This window comes from Anas acuta, chromosome 4 (genome assembly GCF_963932015.1).
Source record: "Anas acuta chromosome 4, bAnaAcu1.1, whole genome shotgun sequence".
NCBI lineage: Eukaryota > Metazoa > Chordata > Aves > Anseriformes > Anatidae > Anas > Anas acuta.
Genome location: NC_088982.1, coordinates 25,058,341 through 25,078,730, shown reverse-complemented (window position 1 = coordinate 25,078,730; position 20,390 = coordinate 25,058,341). Strand labels below are relative to the sequence as shown.

General features: G+C 37.0%; 1 protein-coding gene across 7 annotated transcripts in view; it reads left to right on the top strand.

Moving 5' to 3' along the window:
- ATP8A1 (ATPase phospholipid transporting 8A1) overlaps positions 1 to 20,390 on the top strand; it is a 109,227-nt gene that overhangs the window by 37,294 nt on the left and 51,543 nt on the right. For 4 of the 7 annotated variants that reach the window (XM_068680233.1, XM_068680232.1, XM_068680236.1 and 1 more), the window contains 7 exons: positions 1,087 to 1,131; positions 3,754 to 3,826; positions 6,236 to 6,341; positions 7,677 to 7,759; positions 7,928 to 7,977; positions 16,602 to 16,671; positions 17,726 to 17,810. In XM_068680233.1, coding sequence (XP_068536334.1) covers positions 1,087 to 1,131; positions 3,754 to 3,826; positions 6,236 to 6,341; positions 7,677 to 7,759; positions 7,928 to 7,977; positions 16,602 to 16,671; positions 17,726 to 17,810 — 512 coding nt within the window. The remainder of the gene's footprint in view (positions 1 to 1,086; positions 1,132 to 3,753; positions 3,827 to 6,235; positions 6,342 to 7,676; positions 7,760 to 7,927; positions 7,978 to 16,601; positions 16,672 to 17,725; positions 17,811 to 20,390) is intronic. The other 3 variants (XM_068680235.1, XM_068680234.1, XM_068680238.1) reach the window with 1 other exon arrangement.

Below are 20,390 nucleotides of genomic sequence, written 5' to 3'. Positions count from 1 at the left end.
TGTGCTAAAAGTGATGTTTGGGCTTTTTATCATTTGGATCCCTTTGAAAATACTAAACTAATTTTGCAGAGTCTAATGTAAGCTTTCTGTTTTTAAAAGCTTAGATCCTTAATGCATTAACCATAGATATTTTTAATTAACAGCTGTAATAAAATAAATTTCCAACCCTGATGTTCCATACACACACCTATATATATGGCTCAAATTCAACCATGTGAGCTAAGATGAAAAAAATACACTAATGGTAATGGCACTTAAAATCAATATTTGGTTTGTTTTATATCTTCATCTGCAGTAAGTATAGCACAAATTCTGAAATTTCTCCTTTACAAAACCTGGATATGACTGTACTTTAAAAATAATAATAATAATTTGGTCTGATTCTTTTCCTGTACTTCATAGCTCCTATCCACATCTTTTTGAAAATATATAGGTATCAGATGCTTGTCAGATCAGCATCACTGTTTGAAAAGCTGAGTTTCTTTTTACAATAAGTATCCACTGCAGTATCATACCTGAATTGATGCAGATGAGAGACTGGAAAATGGAAAAGGATAGAAGTGGTTGGGTCTCCTATGCCTCTTCTTTCTAATATATTCTAAATTGTGATATATTCAAAACTGTGTCATCACAGGGCAGAATCCCAATGTGCAATGGCTAGCTGTGTTTTTAAACATTTTATGAACTCAGCAGATAAGCTGCATTACTGTAGCTTTGGATAATAGGGAAAAAAAAATACATACCTTTTGCTTACAAACAAAAACATTATTAAAATGTATACTGAAATATAAAGCTAGAATTGTAAAGTGGGCTAATGCTTTTATATGAGGTGGTATAAGTTAGTAAATAGACATGCTCCCAATCAAACAAAAATGGTCATTTACATTTTATAGTCTAAAGAGAAACATAATATTTTTGCATATTTTATTCTTTTTAGGCATTATCAAAATAGTTGACATGCTTTTAAAACTTCTCTTGGTCATTCAGTTTCATTAACTAACTTCCCTATTATACGTGATCAAATTTTTTAGCCTTTGTGATTCTTTTTCTCTCCCTGTTTCTATTCTTCCTTTGCTTCTTGTGCAGCCATTGCCCTGAGCCTGAGGACTATAGTGTTCCTTCAGATGATTGGTAAGCTCTAAAAGTCATTTAGTATGTGGTGTTTAAAATTCAAGCTTAAAGCTGATGAGATAGATTTTTAGAAACACAGCTAAATGCGAAGTATGTTACTCAGAAGTTATGTTTCAAGTCGATGCAGGCCAACCAAGTATTACACAAATTTATGACATAAGAATTCTATGGTGTTAGGTTGTGTACTCTGGAGAAGATTTGTTAGTAGGGCTGTTGAGCTACTACTACTACTCCTATCCTGTGCAAGTCAGAATTGTTTGTGGGAGAGACTTTTGTCATTTATAAAGGTAGTTGGTATTATGGTAGCTTTAATCACAATTTTCTACTGTTATCTAGCAATAGTTCAGTAATAATCTCTAATGTGTTTGAAAAATAATCTGTGTTTGAAAGTGGAAAAAAATAATAATTAATGTTTTGCTTCCTGCTGGTAGTTTTAGAGTATTAGCACTGCCTAATTTTTATATGAAACTGTAATTAAAATACACAATTACACTTGAGGCCAACATTAGTCTCTTAACAGGGACTTCAGGAAATGCTAAGTACAGGCATCCTTTCTGCTGCCATCTGCATGATGGCTTACACTTCCCTCTTATTCTTTCTTAAACTAAATATTTACAATCAAAACAAAGTGAGATAAACCCAGGACAAAATTTTATTTACAGTTTTTAAATAATCTTCACTGTATTTTTTGAAAGTCATTTGCAAGATACATCATCCAAAACTCTGTAATATGTTGTCTCCTTATATTTAAAAGATTTGCAATAAATAGCTTGATTTGATAGCTTAAAACTAACAATTTTTTCTTTAGATTTTTTTTTGAAAATCCCTCCACATTTCTGAAAAATTGTATGTATACACACCCTAAAATCTTACCTGATCTGATGATCCTTATTTGATGTTATGACATGATCATTACAAACATTCTTATTTGTAATTACTTTTTAATATTTTATTTTATAATTTAATAATATCATATTACTGTTTATTACAAGCAAAAGTGTCCTTAACTGTGCACAAATGAGTGGTTTCATTAATGCAATATTAAGGTGAAATAAAGCACGTTTTTGTATAAGATATTTATGCAATAAGGCTATTTTCGATTAATACACATCAAAATTTCAATAAGCACATCTAAAATAGGAAAATGAACCTATGCCTGAATACTAGTTAAAAATAACCCTTTTGTAAGCTGTTAAATTTGTGTAAATATTTACAAAATAAATTACTTAAGAAAATTATTTTTTTATATAAATATATTATAATTAAATAAATCTGACTAACATTTCTAGACTTAAGATGAATAATGTACCAAATTCCAAAGCTTTTGAATATTTATTTTTAGTACTAGAAATACATTCTGTCCTACTGGAAAACAGCAATATCTGCAAATATTTTTCAGTGTTTTTGGTACTGAGAATCTGAAAAATGTCCTGAAGTCTATCTGTCAGAAAGCTTTAAACAGTCAAAGCTTGCCTTAAGCTCTAAATAAATTTAATGTATCTGAAATCTTTAACTTCTAGCACTACAATATCCAGCTGCTTTGCATAAAAAAAAAAAAAAAATAGAAAAGAAAATCTTGGTGATTGAGGATGCTTTGAATTTCTCACTTTCATAATAGGCTTTTGGAAAAAGCAGTCCTTGAGTAGTTATGCAGAGTGCTGTCATTTTGTATTCCTTTGTGATAATGCAGGACTAGAACAGCTCACTTCGTTTTTCGTAGATCTTTAGACTGATGTTGAGACAAGTGTTTCTTATACTTAAAATCACTGAATATATTCAGTTTCTTCTAAGATTCAAGGCAAAATCCAAAGTAAATGAAAAATAATGAACACTTTCCTCTAAGTGGGTTCACTTTTCAGTACTGTTTTCTTTCACTGAGATTCCAAACTCAACTGGATTGTCTTGATACTCAACAATCAGCTGTAGTAACAGATCTTGCTAGAAGTAACTTCTTTTGAGCTCTCAGCTTCAGCCACAAGACTTGTGCAATATGAAAGTTAATGTGTGACTTCATTTCTCAAGAACTGTCTCCACCTTGTGTCTCTTCAATCCTTTGCTACTTCACCATTGTTGCTGTGTCTTCATACATCAGTTTAATAGGTTCCTTTTTGGTCATAAGCAGTAGGAAACAAACCATCCCTGCCCAGGCTTCCATAATGTCTGAACTCAGTTTGCTTACCCCTTTCAGGTACCTGACTTTCTTTTCTACAGACACTTGCAAACCTATTCCAAAGCTGCTAATTTCTCAAAGAAGTATAACCTATCCAGGTGTACGTTGTTCTGAATTGTTCCAATAATCTATTCCTATGGAGATCAGGAGCCAGTCTTATAGTGTAGATTGATTTTTACTTGATCCTGCATTATTTAAAGTGAGCAGAAAAACTTCCCTTGATTTGATTGTACTTATATAAATCAAGTTTTATTAAAATTAGATAAAGTTTGGGGATATGAAACAAATTCCTTTTCACTTCATTTTCTCAGCATGTGTGACTGCATCCTTTTATTGTGACATCTACAAACTAAAATTTGTGTTTTGACCCTAGCATAGTAACATAACAATTCATATGCAAATCATGTAAGAATATGCTAATGGTGATCTTTTTTCTACTTTATTATTTCTAGGCAGGGCTCACAAAATGGAGAAGAAAAGACATTTAGTGACTCATCACTATTGGAGAATCTTCAGAACAATCATGTAAGTGATATAGAAACAGTTAGTGTTGTTTTATGAAATTAGATCATTGCTCTCACTAAGTCTAAACATTATGTCCTCTGTAGGAAAATAAATAATGTACTTACACAAAATCAGCATGCCCTCATGCATACTTTTATATTATTCATTGTTGATATACGTTAATTATATCCACTTGGAAATAACATCTAATCTTATCTTCTGTAGAATTCATTTAGAATTTTCTAAGCCTGAAATATAACAGTCTTACACTCTTCATTCTATGGGTGTTTTATCTTAAGTCATGCTGTGCATACAACGTCATGATCTCAATCAAAGCTTTCAGGATCAGTCAATTAAGTTTCTCGCATGACATGACTAATTATTTCAGTGCCCAGGCTCTGACAAGAATCAGGAATTAACTATATACATTGTTTTTATGTACACGCTTACATAAGGTTAGATCATCAGCTCAGATGATGAGATGAAACAGATGGCTGAATATGAGTGATCACTTCTTTAGTGTGAGGATGACAGAGCACTGGAATAGGTTACCCCAAAAGGTTGTGGAGTTGCCTTCTCTGGAAATATTCAAAACCTGTCTGGATGCCATCCTGTTCAGTGTGGCCTAGCTGATCCTGCTTGGCAGGGGGGGATTGGACTAGAAGATCTTCAGAGGTTCCTTTCAACCTTGGCCATTCTGTCATTCTGTGACATGTTTCTAGAGACCAATCTTTGTGCCAAAGAGGAAATACATATAACAGAAAGTTAGTAGGTTTATGATATAAAGTTTATGAACTTTATAAGTTCATAACTTATAAACTAATAACTTATGAACTTTAAGTTCAAAAGTATAAGAAGCAGTACCACCATTACTATTTATTTTTTCATTTGTACAAGAGATGTTTTTTTTTCACACTTTACATTTACACTATTAATGTAGGTGTTCTTGTACTATATTTGAAGAGTGTAAATAAATTACTATTTTTTCCTTAAGTTTTATCTTTCCCTGAGGGTAATTTCAGGGTAACTGGTAGGCAATCAAGCATTGTATTCGTACAAATGGGGCAGCCTTAAATGCCTGGTACGCTAGTGCAACTCTCAAGCGTATCCAAAGCAGAGGGGGTTCTTTTATTTACCTGCAGAGGCCAGTTTCAGTGCTAGTTATGTGGACTGTGTTGAAGACACATCATCCTTTTGGTGCTGTTGTCCAGAAAGTCCTTGATGCACAGGTTATTGAATCTTTAGAGTTTTCTGGTAGATATATAGTATTAGGTCTGTATAATATTGAGCAAGATCTAATGAGCTATTTGCCTTTTTTTTAATAAGAGAAAAAATGTATATCTTTAAAATTCAGGCACAAATTAAAAGAATTCAAAGAGGTTTCACCAATATATGTCGAATGTGTTTGTAAGTGTTTTGGAAAAGAATCTGTAGTTCAGCCTTTTACATGCATCTTCAGAGCATCTGAGGGCCCTCAGTGGATGAGGACAGGAAATCAACTCCCATGTTTGATTATGAAAATCTTTGGATTCATCTGAGTATTACAAGTCACCCATTAGTTTTTTTGTACTGTAGAATTAGGTTAGGTTTTCAGAGATTATTATATTTTATAAAGTAATATAAAGACACACTACAAATATGCTAATACACTATGAGAAATCTTGGTTGTGGTAGAATGCTGTTGTTTCTTTTCAGCAATCGTTCAGGGGTCAGTTTATTTCATTTTGCAAACTTAGCTGTACTAATAAGGGGTATTAGTTCTTTTTTGTCAAAAACAGTCAACTATTTCTGCTTAGATACATTCTTTTCCCTTCTCTTGGTTAAATCATGTGAAATTCTTTCAACTTTGTAGATTTTGAAGTGCCTGAGATAGTCATCTTATTATCTTCCTTTAAAAACTGTCTGCCTGACCTTGTGGTATTTTCCAAATGGCTTTCAGGTTTGGTTGCTACATCTTTCCAAAGGTTTTAAGAACCTTTGTTAAGAAAGTATGTTAAGAAATAAGGTGTTAGGCAAAAGTAATGTTAGAAGGAATAGTTTTGAATAAGAACAACATTCAAAGAGACTTCAGTAAATAATAAAAATTATCTATGGAATCACTTTACATTTTCAATACAGCATTCAGATTTACCTTCCCTATAAAATGCTTATTTAAATTATTCTGTTTCTGGTTATTTGCTTTTGATTGTATGATAGTGAATGCCACTAAACTCTATCTACATTGCCTGTATTGAAGTACAGAAGCAAGAAATTATTTTGCATGTTGAAATTGGTGTACAGATAGATAATGTCTGTTTTATTTAATTGTTGATAGTTTAAAGGGGAGAGATATCTTTCATTAACATTCTCTTGGTTACTGTTTATCCATATTATTACATTTTAATTACTTATTTGTTAAATTATTAATCATTTCCTGACTTCTTCTTTTAGCCAACTGCACCTATAATATGTGAGTTTTTGACAATGATGGCAGTGTGTCATACAGCAGTTCCAGAAAGAGAAGGTGATAAAATTGTATATCAAGCAGCATCTCCAGGTGAGAGTCAAATAACAGAGTGAACATATAGTAAAGTTTTAAAAATAATAAAAACTATTTATTCAACAAGCAAATTTTATTTAAAATGTATTGTTTATTTTGATTCATCATCTGAAATTAAAAAAGAAAACATATCCCTCAAAAAAAAAGTGTCAGCTAGAATCAGTTTTGTCTAAAAATATGAATGTAGATTTTTCTGATTTGCTTTAGAATATATATACAGATGTCCTGTGAATTATATGAGGACAAAGGGTAATTAACAATATAGCATTCATGTGCTGTCATCAGGTTGGTGGGGAAGTCCAAAGGAAGTGCTCAAATGCAAACCAGGAGATAAACTGTCCTTGCTTGTGAACCTATGCTGTAACCATGGTAATTATCACAAAGACTGTTTGTAATCAAAAATGAACAAGAAATGGTTTTAATAGGATAAAAGTAGTGATCAAGTCTACTAGAGACTGAGAAAAGATTACAGCACAAAGATGTAGTTGAAGGCTACCTTGGTTTATAGACAGCTTTTGAATTTGGGACACAACGCAGCAAGGCAAAATCTTTGAAATATATGACTTGAAGTAAATATTCTTCAGTCTTCGTCATCCCTGTCTGCCCCGACTCCTAGATGGCCATCCATCTGGAAATTCTATCCTTCAAAAATTGAAAGACATGAACAGTGGTAGGGCCATAAATAAAACTAACTGGGCCATGGCAGCATTTTTTTTAGCAACATTGAACTAGTTCTGTTCCGATGTCATAAACCATTTGGAGAGAACCAATGCCTATTGGAGACTGGGTTCCTGAAGGTACTGAAGTTATTATTATTTACCGGAATGATTTATCACTCTTTTCTTCTAAATCACGACTTACATAAAAGGGAAAGTACCTTGTGCAGCTCCCTAGTGAATACGGCACTTAGAAATTGTGAGGTTTGTTCTCTAAGCAATGTTTAGTCAGCATCCAAACAACTGAGTCCCTGAAGGTATGCTTAGGGGTAGAAAGAAGGCTGTCTCCATCTTGTTTTGCAGTGAAGCAGTGTCATTGCATCTACTGGAATGCATAATTTATTAGTTTGCAAGTTAAAATTTTGGAGAGCGTGCTCTTTTTGAGCACAGAGATGTGTTCTTTTGGGGGCTTATTTTCTGTGAACTGTAAATTAATTTCATCACAGTTTTAACAAGAGAAACAGAGTACTTACCAGCATCAAGTCTAGTCTTACAAATCTTTAAAGGAAAAAAGAAATTGAAAACATCCATTAAATTAATCCATTAAATCATGGGGTAAGCTAACAGTTTTCTTGTACATCTTGTAAAATAAGTACTACTGATTGACTTGTTGCAGATGAAGGAGCATTGGTCAGAGCAGCCAGGCATCTTCATTTTGTATTCACTGGAAGGACTCCTGACTCAGTAATCATAGAGTCTGTAAGTATTTTGGGGTACCATTATAATTTGCTGTATTTACTATTGCCATATTAAATAATTTCTGAATAACTGCATCATAGTACGTATCTATTGAGAAGTTCTTTGCTTCTTTTTGTTTGTTCTGCTTTAGGTTTTTTTGCATTAATTTTCACCTTTTTTATTTTTCAGCTGGGACAAGAAGAGAGATATGAACTGCTAAACGTGCTAGAATTTACAAGGTAAGCAGCTTGTTGAGCACTTAATGTCTTTTTGTGAAAATTCGTTATGAATTTACCTTATGGGTAAACATTTGCATTTTTGATACTTGTACAAGCAATGTGTGCAGGCTTGGCTTTTATTTCTGTAATGAAACATACAGCATGTGATCATACCATAGGCAAAATAGTGCACTTGATTAAGATCGCGCTTCTGGTTTTCTTCCAAGATATTTCCAGAGTCATATATTTTTCGTCATCTCCTTTCTGTCTAGTATTTTCCACTTTTGCGTTTGCTCAGTTTCAAAAACATTTGCTCTCAAAACCTCAAAAACTGATGTGAAAAGGCAGTATAGTAAAATATTTGAACTTTTAAATATATTTTTGAAAGCTCTAGCACCATCTGAAATAGAAAAATAATTTATATTTGCGAGCAGGGGAAAGCTTAAAATGTTAGAGAGAACTTGTGTTTGACTTGACTGATAGAGTGTAATTTTGCATTTGACCTTGAATGTACTTGTTTATTACTTCTTTAAATAATCTAGACTAAAGACCAGTCCTTTCTGAGCAGCACCACTAGAGCACTGGCTAGTGGATTCTCTTGGGAAATGAGATTAACATATATTTTACTCTCAGTAAAAATTTCCTGTCCAAGCTACTGGAATTATAAAGGCCTGCATAAGATGCCATTTCATTTGTTGTATAAATCTTTCTAAATTATATCTATGAATGCAGTCTGTGTTTTAAGTATTCACGTAGTTCTATTGCTTACTTTGGCACAGGATGAGGAAGAGAATTGTACGTAGAGGAAGCTCTTCTTTTATTAGAATACTTCCTTCTAATTTTGCTTGCAGAAAGTGATCATTGTTTGCCTTTCCTTGTCCCCTTACATTTCCCTTGAGTTTACGTTGAAGATTCTAAAAGATCAAATAATAAATAAAAATCCAAAGCAATAGAAAAGGAGCAGTAGATGGATAGGTTGTGTGAAATGAGAGAAGTAGTTGCCTATAGTTGTAATAATAATGTAATAATTATAATAGTAATAATAATGCATAGCATAACAGAAGAAACAGCAGAGTGGGGAAAAAAAAAGCAACAGACTTGCTTTTAGTTCTGAATGTATTTTAATGACTTCTTGCAATTAACATTAACAATTTCTATATTATAGAGGACATACTTGACATTTTTCAGACTTCCGCCATTGTTTCATTTTCCTGTAGGCACTTTTTTCACTTTCTGTTCTGGAAATTTAGCAAGCATGTTGCACATCTGCTTGTTTATTGGTAGTTTGACATTTGTGTAAGTTCATACTTTATTCATGGGGTAGCAGTAAATGATTCCTATTTTGTTCCTACTTTTGCTCTTTATCTTGATTTCATAGATCTTAAAATTCTGTGTCAGTCTAAAACCATATTTTAAACAGTGATACTTCATGGATAATGGAGAATTGCTTTTGAAGCTTAGCCTCTGGAGGACTGAGCTTTTCAGTGGATACCAATCACCAAAACTTTACCATGCATTCTGTTTTTATAGCTGTTTCTGTTTATTCCAGATTTAGCTTTGTTTGGAACTAACTTGTTGGAAGCACTAGAGGTCACCCTTGCTCCATAGCAGGAGAAATTTTGACTAAAAAACCAATCATATGTATGGGTAGCAGCATCTACCTTCAGAGTAGTAATCTGACAATTAAGTCTCCTCCTGAGTTAAGAGTTTTCAGGTGTTCTAAGGTGTTTTTTTCCCCAAGAAATGCAAACTAATTTCTTATTGCCTTCCAGTACAAACCAGATAAGACTCTTCAGCAAGAGTGCAACAGTGTCGATATTTGATAGAGTAGTCCTTCAGAGAAGTAAGTTACAGAAGTAAAACTTGCAGGAATGCTTGATAGATTTGTTTTATGGTACTCCGTCTTTGCAGTGATCATAGGTGTACCTGTGAAAACAGAAGTATACAAAATGCTAATTATCCTTCGTAAGGCAGTAGCTTTTAGTCAGGCTTGTGAGCATACTGAAAACAGCTGATAATTCTAAAGCAACTGGCAATTATTCCCGAAATGTAGTGCTAATGTCTTTGGAGTAATCAGTGTCCTTATGAGTTATATTCAGTTTCGCTTGTCTCCAACAGATACTTTGCTCAGATGCCACAACTGCTGTGGTACTCCAAGTTTAAGGAAGCGAAGAGTTTTTCAAAACCCTTCTAACCTTGTGCTGTTCAGGGCTCCCCATGCTGTCAGGAGAAGGAATTGTAAAAGGAAACGCTGTGCGCATTCTCATATTCTGTCACCTGAAATTATAAAAATAGAAAAACTGCAGCTATCTCTTGGGAGCCAAAAACAAGTCAAAATCAAGTCTGTCGTGTCAGTTAAGGATCCAAAAGCAGAGAAAATCTTATGCTTACTGTCATTCCTGTGCTGAGTACATGCACTGTCTTTTCACCTGGGCTAGGTAGTGTGAATTTCAGTATGTGATTCCTTGTTTCAGCAAGCATAAGCTATGTCCATTAACAATGTAGAAATTGCACATCAGTGCAGGAATGTGTCATTATGCACACAGTTCTACTGATGGAGGTTTTGATTGTATCTGTTTTGTTAGATGAATGAATTGAATTTTTAGCACCAGAATTAATTTCACTGATGACTATAGACCTAGTAATTGTATTTCAATATCTGGAGTATGCATCATGTATTGATTTAATGACTGATCTTCCTCTGCATCCCAGAAGCACATCTCCATATTCTAGCATAAGTCTTCTGTGGTAGCTATAGGGTAAAGCTCCTTGTCTAGAGAAAAACATTTTTGATGTAGAATAACACTGTAATTTGTCTGAAATGCATCAATAGCTTGACAAGTCTTAGACCCAATCAGTTTTATGAATAATGTATATTGCCTTGGCCGTTGTACTGTGCAGACAGAAGGCCACCTTCCAAAGCATTTCAGATCTTATCTCCTCTCCATCATTGAAAGAGGGACAGAATGTACTGATCCTGTTCTGACTTCTGACTGAAGACTGATACTTGTAAATGTAAGGAAAAGCAAACAAACACAAAAAAAGTGGCTGACAGAAGAGGTACCAAAACCTTGGTAGCAATATTTGTTTTTTGTGTTTGTGTGGATAAACTCTGATGAAAATTTCATCTTAAGCTGTAGATAGGTCTTGCAAAATAACAAAGGGCCCATCAAGACTGCAAGACTGTTTTTGTCCCCTCACAATGATTCAGCTGAGCTGTAGTCCCATGACAATTCCATGGGAATTACCAGCTATTGTCTCTCCTATGTGAAGAAAGTAAAACAAAAAAATGGTATTGCATTGAGTTTCATGTAATAGCGCAATTTTATGATTTCTTATTTTACCACAAACCAGACATAAGACTATCACTGCAGTGAAAAGGCTCATAAAAAGAAGTCCTTGACAGTAAGTCCCACTGATAAGCTTTATTGCAGTTTTGTTAAGAAGAGTGTATGTCAGTCAAGATTCAATGTCTGTCTTCACAGCTCAAGTTTTGGAAAGCTACAGGAAAGCATTGATTATTCTCTGGTGCATCTTCAGTAGATTGATAGGCATGCAGCTGGATGCAGAACTTCAGGATTGCAATTTTCTTGTATTACAAGTCAAGTAAAAAACTGCTTAGTTTTTAGTTGTGAAGTGTGCATGTGTGTTTGTGTCTGTATAAACAGTAAATATATATATATATATACATATATATGCACATATGTTTAGAAATAAATAAATAAATAAATAGCAGGTTCCTCCTCTGTTCCTTAGCTGAACATTCAGGCTGATGTAATGAATTAAGATAGCTATAAGCTAAACAATTATACCAGGAATCAATTGAATCTCAGGATTTTAAAGAAAGTTTAAGCAACATAATTGCAGTTTAGATTATCTGAATTTCTCAATGGTTATCTTAGTGAATCCCTAACTGGACACTGTCTAAGGGTTTTATCTGAGATTTTTTAGATTAGAGATCAAGTAGAGAAAGAGTTGCAGCAGCTGTCTTTTTATGCTGTCTTATGCAATAGTCACAGTAGAAATGTAATTAAATATTGCTGCTCAGATCGCTGCTTGAAGTAAAGTGCACACATAGGTGGAATAGGAAAATATTTTCGTGAAGATAATATTCAGGCAGTTACTTCACGAGTAATTTTAAAATTCTTTCCTTAACCTATCTCCATATATTCCACTTATGGGATGTTTTCCTTGGCAGTCTGAACTTCAGAAACCATTCATACAATGCTATTTGATGATCTATAAATGGGATCCAGTTCCCAACAGGAACTGAACTTATAAAAGGACCATTTACTTCAATCTCTTTTGTGTATTTTACTGTGAGCTCTGTGCATGACAAATTATTTTTGTTCCCTAAATAGTTCCTGTGGAGATATTAAAAAAAAAAAACAAGTTTGAAAGAATTATGGTATAAGTACACATTTTGACTGGATATGATATTGAATCTAAAGTAGGTTTGTTGGAGGCCCTCAAAGGGAAGACAAAGCAAACGTGACCATCTTATCCATCTTTTCTTCCCATTCCAACCTTGACTTCAGTCATTAGGACTGAAAGAAAAAAAACATAGATCTCATTAACAACTGAGAGTCAGAGAGTAGTTAACATGAGGCAAGGCACCTTCTAAATCTCATCATACTTAAAATAATGTGTGAGGAGTAGAACTCTGAAGTATTTGATGACAGTAATGTGGCACAGTATACCTGGGACGCTTTCTGTTTGGCTGGGAAGGAAGAAAATGCTGAAGTGGTCTTTATTATCTTCGTCACATATGCTTTATGCCATGAGATCACAGAATCACAGAATCACAGAATTTCTAGGTTGGAAGAGACCTCAAGATCATCGAGTCCAACCTCTAACCTAACGCTAACAGTCCCCACTAAACCATATCCCTAAGCTCTACATCTAAACGTCTTTTGAAGACTTCCAGGGATGGTGACTCCACCACCTCCCTGGGCAGCCTGTTCCAGTGCCTAACAACCCTTTCAGTAAAGAAGTTCTTCCTAACATCTAACCTAAAACTCCCCTGGCGCAACTTAAGCCCATTCCCCCTCGTCCTGTCACCAGGCACGTGGGAGAACAGGCCAACCCCCACCTCACTACAGCCTCCTTTAAGGTATCTGTAGAGAGCGATAAGGTCACCCCTGAGCCTCCTCTTCTCCAGGCTGAACAAGCCCAGCTCCCTCAGCCGCTCCTCGTAGGACTTGTTCTCCAGTCCCCTCACCAGCTTCGTCGCCCTCCTCTGGACCTGCTCAAGCACCTCGATGTCCTTCTTGTAGCGAGGGGCCCAAAATTGAACACAGTACTCGAGGTGCGGCCTCACCAGAGCCGAGTACAGGGGGACGATCACCTCCCTAGCCCTGCTGGTCACACTGTTTCTGATACAAGCCAGGATGGCGCTGGCGTTCTTGGCCACCTGAGCACACTGCTGGCTCATATTCAGCCGACTGTCCACCATCACTCCCAGGTCCTTCTCTGCCTGGCAGCTCTCCAACCACTCATCTCCCAGCCTGTAGCTCTGCTTGGGGTTACTGCGCCCCAGGTGCAGGACCCAGCACTTGGCGTGTTGAGCTTCATACAGTTGACCTCAGCCCATTGGTCCAGCCTATCCAGATCCTCCTGCAGAGCCTTCCTACCCTCGAGCAGATCGACACACACACCTAACTTGGTGTCATCTGCAAACTTACTGAGGGTGCTCTCGATCCCCTCATCCAGATCATCAATAAAGATATTAAAGAGGGCCAGCCCCAGTACCAAGCCCTGGGGAATGCCATTAGTGACCGGCCTCCAGCTGGATTTGATTCCATTCACAATGACTCTTTGGGACTGGCTATCCAGCCAGTTTTTAACCCAACAAAGTATACGCCAGTCCAAGCCACAAGCAGACAGTTTCTTGAGGAGAATGCTGTGGGAAACGGTGTCAAAAGCCTTTCTGAAGTCAAGGTAGACTACATCCACAGCCTTTCTCTCATCCACCAAGCGTATCACTTTGTCATAGAAGGAGATCAGGTTCCTCAAGTAGGACCTGCCTTTCATAAACCCATGCTGACTGGGCCTGATCACCTGGTTGCCCCATAAGTGCCGTGTGATGACACTCGAGATAATCTGCTCCATGAGCTTCCCTGGCACTGAGGTCAAACTGACAGGCCTATAGTTTCCTGGGTCTGACCTCCGGCCCTTCTTGTAGATGGGCGTCATGTTTGCTAGCCGCCAGTTGACTGGGACCTCCCCCCATAGCCAGGACTGCTGATAAATGATGGTAAGCAGCTTGGCCAGCTCCTCTGCCAGTTCTCTCAGTATCCTCGGGTGGATCCCATCTGGCCCCATCGACTTGCGTACATCCAAGTGCTATAGCAGGTTGCCAGCCATTTCCTAATGAATAGTGAGGGCCACATTCTGCTCCCCATCCCCTTCCACCAGTTCAGTGTACTGGGTATCCAGAGAGCAACTGGTTTTGCCGCTAAAGACTGAGGCAAAGAAGGCATTAAGCACCTCCGCCTTTTCCTCATCTCTCATGACTAAGTTGCCCCCTGCATCCCGTAAAGGCTGGAGATTCTCCTTAGTCCTCCATTTTGCATTAATGTATTTGTAAAAACATTTTTTGTTGTCTTTGATGGCAGTAGCCAGATTGAGCTCCAGATGAGCTTTGGCCTTTCTAATTTTGTCCCTGCACTGCCTCGCAACATCCTTATAGTCCTCCCAAGTGGCTCGCCCTCTTTTCCAAAGATTATAAACCCTCTTTTTCCTGCTAAGCTCAAGCCACAGTTCTCTGTTCAGCCAGGCCGGTCTTCTTCCCCACCGGCTTGTATTTGGGCACATGGGGACAGACTGCTCCTGTGCCATTAAGATTTCCTTCTTGAAGAGCTCCCAGCCTTCCTGGACTCCTCTGCCCTTCAGAACCGCCTCCCAAGGGACTCTACCAACCAGTGTCCTGAGCAGTTCAAAGTCAGCCCTCCAGAAGTCCAATACAGCGGTTTTACTGGTCCCGTTCCTGGCTTCTCCAAGAATGGAGAACTCTACCATTTCATGGTCACTCTGCCCAAGACAGTTTCCAACCACCACATCTCCCACCAGTCCTTCTCTGTTTGTGAAGAGAAGGTCTAGCGGGGCACCCCCCCTGGTAGGCTCACTAACCAGCTGCGTCAGGAAGCTATCTTCCACGCTCTCCAGAAACCTCCTAGACTGCTTTCTCTGGGCTGTGTTGTGCTTCCAGGATATATCTGAGAAGTTGAAGTCCCCCACAAGAACAAGCGCTGACAATTTCACAACTTTTGTCAGCTGCCTGTAGAACTCCTCATCAGTCTCCTCATTCTGGTTCGGTGGTCTATAACAGACCCCCACCAGGATGCTTGACTTGTTGGCCTTCCCCTCCCTGCCACCATAGGGATGGACGAAAACACCACCTGTACTCCCCTCCTGCTCCATCCACTAACCGTCCCAGTCCCCTAAAGTCCCGTTTGATGGTCTTCAGGCTTCTCTCTTCAGTGTCATCACTGCCAGCCTGAACTATTAAAAGAGGATAATAGTCAGAGGGGCGAACCAGGTTGGGAAGCTTTCTGGCAATGTCTTTGACCCTGGCCCCAGGGAGGCAGCAGACTTCCCTACAGGTGGGGTCAGGCAGACAAATAGGTCCCTCTGTTCCCCTGAGAAGGGAGTCCCCCACAACAATCACCCTTCTTTCTGTCCTGGTGGAGGCAGTCCTGAGGCGTGGAGTCGACTTCCTCACCCTTGGCATCCTCCTGGGTAGAATTTCTACCTCTTCCTCAGCTACCGGTCTCTCAAGCTGCAGGGCCTCAAACCTGTTGTGTAAGGGCACCTGGGAAGGTGGGGCCAGTGGGGAAGGGCATCGCCTGTGATGTCGAGCAGGGACCTGTCTCCATTCCTCCTCAACTCCTAGGTCCCCTGCCTCTGCCCGACAGCAACGGTGCAGGGGGTCCACCCCCATTTGGTGTGTCTCATCCCAGCACCTGTCCTTCAGGCCGCTCAGGGAGTTGCTCCACAAGTCTATCTCCCGCTCACACTCCCTGATATCCCTCAATCTCTCGACCTCCTCCTTGAGTTCTGCCACGAGACCGACCAGGTCGTCCACCTGCTCGCACCTCACACACAGTCTCTTTGCCCCTGCAGGTGGTAGCAACAGGCTCAGGCACTCCCTGCACCCAGAGAGCTGAACTGCCGCAGTTCTGAGCGGGCAGTCGGTCTGTGTGTGTACAGACTTCCTGGAGAGTGCACCGTGCCTGGTGGAGACCATTGCAGTTTAGCTAGCAGTAGACCACTGTTAGAGGAGGTGTTCGTATGGGCAGGAGGGAACATTCAGCCCTTCCTGCTCACTCTGCCTGTGTGAACTGCCGTGCTAACTGCCGCGCCCTGTTTCCCCATCCTGTTAACTGCTGTGCCATGCCCTTCTTACGCGCCACACCCTGTTTGCCCGCCCTGTTCGCCGCACTCCTGGTCTCTTGCGCTCCCTAGGGGCAGCTTTTGAACGGCCCAGGGTGGGGCGCTGCTGGCTCCTCCTCCACGTCCTTCTCACCTCGTTTACCTCCCTCGCGAAAATGTAACTTATGTGACATATATTAATATTCGTAGGTAAAATGTTGTTAAATATATTTATGAACTACCCACTTACTGGGCATCTATTTCTCTTTCAGCTCTAGGAAGAGAATGTCAGTGATAGTTCGCACGCCAACAGGAAAGTTAAGACTCTACTGCAAAGGAGCTGTGAGTTTTACTGTATTTTCACTTTATCAAAGAACACGCACTTACACGTAAAAAAGCAAAAAGTTGTTAGAATGGTAGAATTTCAAAACATTGAAAATGGTGAGGGGTGGGAGAGGATGATGCCTTTTTCAGTTTACATGCTTTTGTTATGTAGTTGTTTAATGTGATGAACTAGTTTATTTTTTTCCTTACTAACTGCGTAAGAAGGTAAGAGACCTGTTCATTCTGTACTTATGTGTTCTTTGTACTTTGACTAATGCCTTTATACTTCCTATTAATTGTTTCTTTCTGTACTCCAAGAAAATAGGTAAAGGTATGGTTTCATATCATTTACTTGCTGGGGTTGTTGAGCATGAATCAGTAGGTGGGAATAGTAATCCAGTATAAATAACTAGATAGGAATTTTATCCTATCATCAGTGTTATGCCAGAAGTAACTCCTGAAGATCAGAAGATAGCCTAATCACACTTACATATAGGAATGGTGGGGTTTCTCATTAGTTCTTGGACCATATCTAAATTCATGTTTGATAGCGGGAGGAGGGATGGTGATGCAAATCTAATTCCTGAATGGTTTAAAAAGCTAAAGTTGATGGAATATAAATGTCCATTCTGCATCTTCTCAAGAGAAGACAAAAAGCTTTCGTTAGCATTCTGTATATCAAGACGGTTACAAAAGGCTATGAATGACAGTTATGCAAAACTAATTTTACATTTTGAGCTTAATATTGAAACAAAGACGGTATTTTAAAAGATCAAAATCATCCACGTGGCAAGACAAAAGAAGATACTGTACCTTTCAAAATGAAGGGAAATAATAGCAAAACGTGTAGGAGAGACAAATTCTGCTGTGATATAATTTTTAATTTTAGAGATTCAGAGGGTTTAGAGTGTCCTTTTTTTCTCCCACTGAAATAAATTTATTAATTTATATATTTGTACTGAAGTAATCTAATTCTGCATATTTTTCTGCCACTTCTTCCTATGTGTTTTTATTGTCTACAAAACACATTTTTCTATTAAATTGTTTTGTGTTCATTTTATTTATGTTGTAGGATACTGTAATTTATGACCGCCTTGCTGAAAGTTCAAAATACAAAGAAATCACCTTAAAACATCTAGAGCAGTTTGCTACAGAAGGTGGGTGATACTATTCAATTTAAAACTAAATGCAACTGTGGTTACTGTTCAACTATTCAGTTTTTCAATTTTCTGATGCTGTAATGTTTTCTTCACATGAAGTTAGAAAATTAAATTTTACTAATACCTCCTTAAAAGATAATCTTCTTCTGAAAAAGCTTCAGTAGTAACTTTAAAAGAAAGAAAACAACACTTCAGAGGCTTTTAAACAAAATATATTTTTCCAAAGAGCAGAAAACATATTGTACAATTATTTTGTCTTAGTGAATGTTTCATCTTCCATGATCATTTTAGTCTCCCTCACACAATGAATGCTGTAGCATATGAAACAGCAGCCAAATTGAATATACTTGCATATGACTAGCACAGTGTTTCTAAGGCAGCTTTACAATATATTTTTTCTGTCATGGTAAGAGGAATTGTAATCACTAGTTTTCCATATGCTACTTTTTAGCAACCAGTCTTTCAAAGCACTTGCTCCATTAGGGCTCGTGAAGTAGGAGTAGTAAGTAAAATGTAAAAGACTATGAAATTAGGACTATTGATACAAACAGCCAATTATTAAATAAAAGTGAATTCCATGGTATAGATGAGAAGGAAAGCAGACTGTGGAAAATTTTCTGTTTTGGTATTAGTTTTTCCATCAATGCTCCTAGTTCTTCCTTTTTACAAAGATAGCAGAAAGGGGAGGAGAAGAGGGAGGGCATGAATTATAGAGTTGTGCTGTGAAGTATCATAATGTTTTCATTTATTTATGAGTTGGGAGAGAGTTATGGTAATCTGAAATTCAATTTTTTTTTTATCTCATTTTTTTTCTAATACACCGTTAATGGAACATTAAAAGTGTTTTATTGTGTTTTAAGAAATAAGTTGATAGTTGAAAACAAACTTTAAAATATTTTCTTTACTTAAAATATTTTCCTTACCTTTTCATAACTGATGTCTGAACAAATGTTGTTATATCAGGAGAGATCCTTTTTCTGTTTGTTATGTATATGGCTTTTCTGATTTTTTTCTCTTGTGGTTTATTGTGGAATTACGCCTTTTTAGTGTTGTAGTCACCATCTTCAGGCTCTTGAGTTTGTTGGTGACAGCAAAAACAAGCCAGAGATCTTTCTTTTGCTTGTTTTCTGTGTCAAGATCTCTACAGGAAACACTTGGTTAACCTTAAACAATCTTAGAGAGTTTCAAACTTAAAATAAATTTATTTCTTTAGAAGAATAAATTTCCTTCTTTGCAAGAAAGTTGAAAACACAACTAAAACCAAATAAATTTGACTGATAATACAACATGAAGCCTCAGATGTATACTTTGACCTTATGAATCTAGTTATGTAAGCTAAGTGTCAAATTTGGGACAGTTTCTTAACAGTCAAACCACAATCAGTTAGTTTGGGTCATAAGACTGTATGTTTGGTTACAGAAAAAATAAAAATATATCAGGAACTGTTATCATGTGTGAACTGATATGAGAATTTAAATGCAATTCTTAACTACTGTTTTCATTAAATCAGTGATACAAATGATACCATTTTTCTTTGGCAGTCAGATTGGACTGAATGAAATAAAAATAAAAAGTGAAAAATTCTGCCCTTCTTTAAAACCAGTGCTCATATCTATTAGTGTTAAGAGATTTGTTCAAATGCTTTTTTACACTTCTTTTAAAGAGATGAAAAGATTTACTGTTCAGAAGTGAATTGCTAACCTTTCAAAAACACTAAACTTAATATTTAAAAAAAAAAAAAGTACACCTCTCTCTGGAATTGATTAATGAAATTGGTATTTATTTTTGCATCAGATTTAAATTACAGCCAATGACGTTGCAAAGTTTCTCATGTGTATCCTTTCATGTGGCAGTACAGTATGTCCTTGGCATTTGCTGCATACTCTTGGTGTGTTGTTCAAAAATGAAGTGGTTAGCATGGCTGGCATTTATATTTAAGCATTTATTAGGCTTGAGTGTTAATGCCTGCTTGGATAAATAGAGAAAGTGTATAATTTTTCTGTGTTGTTGTTCCAGTCTGTTAAGAAGCAGACTTAATGATATTCTGTTTTCCAATTTTTATTTGAAAGATTCCTTTAAATTAAAATGAAAATAAACTTTTTTTTTTTAATTAAAATAGAAAAAAAGGCTCTGATTTAAAAGGAAAAATGTGTTGAGTGACATGTTTGCTGATATTGTATACATGATGATTTCTTCTCTTTGTTTTATCACCTGCCTAAAATATTTTGAAAGAATCGTGGAAACCAAATTGCTATTAGTCATAATTCTCCCTCACATCATCTCTCACTTCATATTCATTTCTTTGAATCTTGCTAACATATTCATATTAAACAAAAAAATAAAAAATCAGTTGATTTTTTTGTTCTGTAGGTCTATCTGGTAAAAAGCAGTGTTCCTAATACTGCTCAGTTATTAACATATTAGAATTACAAGTGATTTATGTCCTGACAATATTATGTTATTATCTTAAATTTCAGACATGTATTATGTAATGCCCAGCCTCTTGGATTATTTCAGAATTGCTGCTGATGCTGATCTGTGCACAGCAGAAGCCTGTGAACAAATAAAGATTGTGTT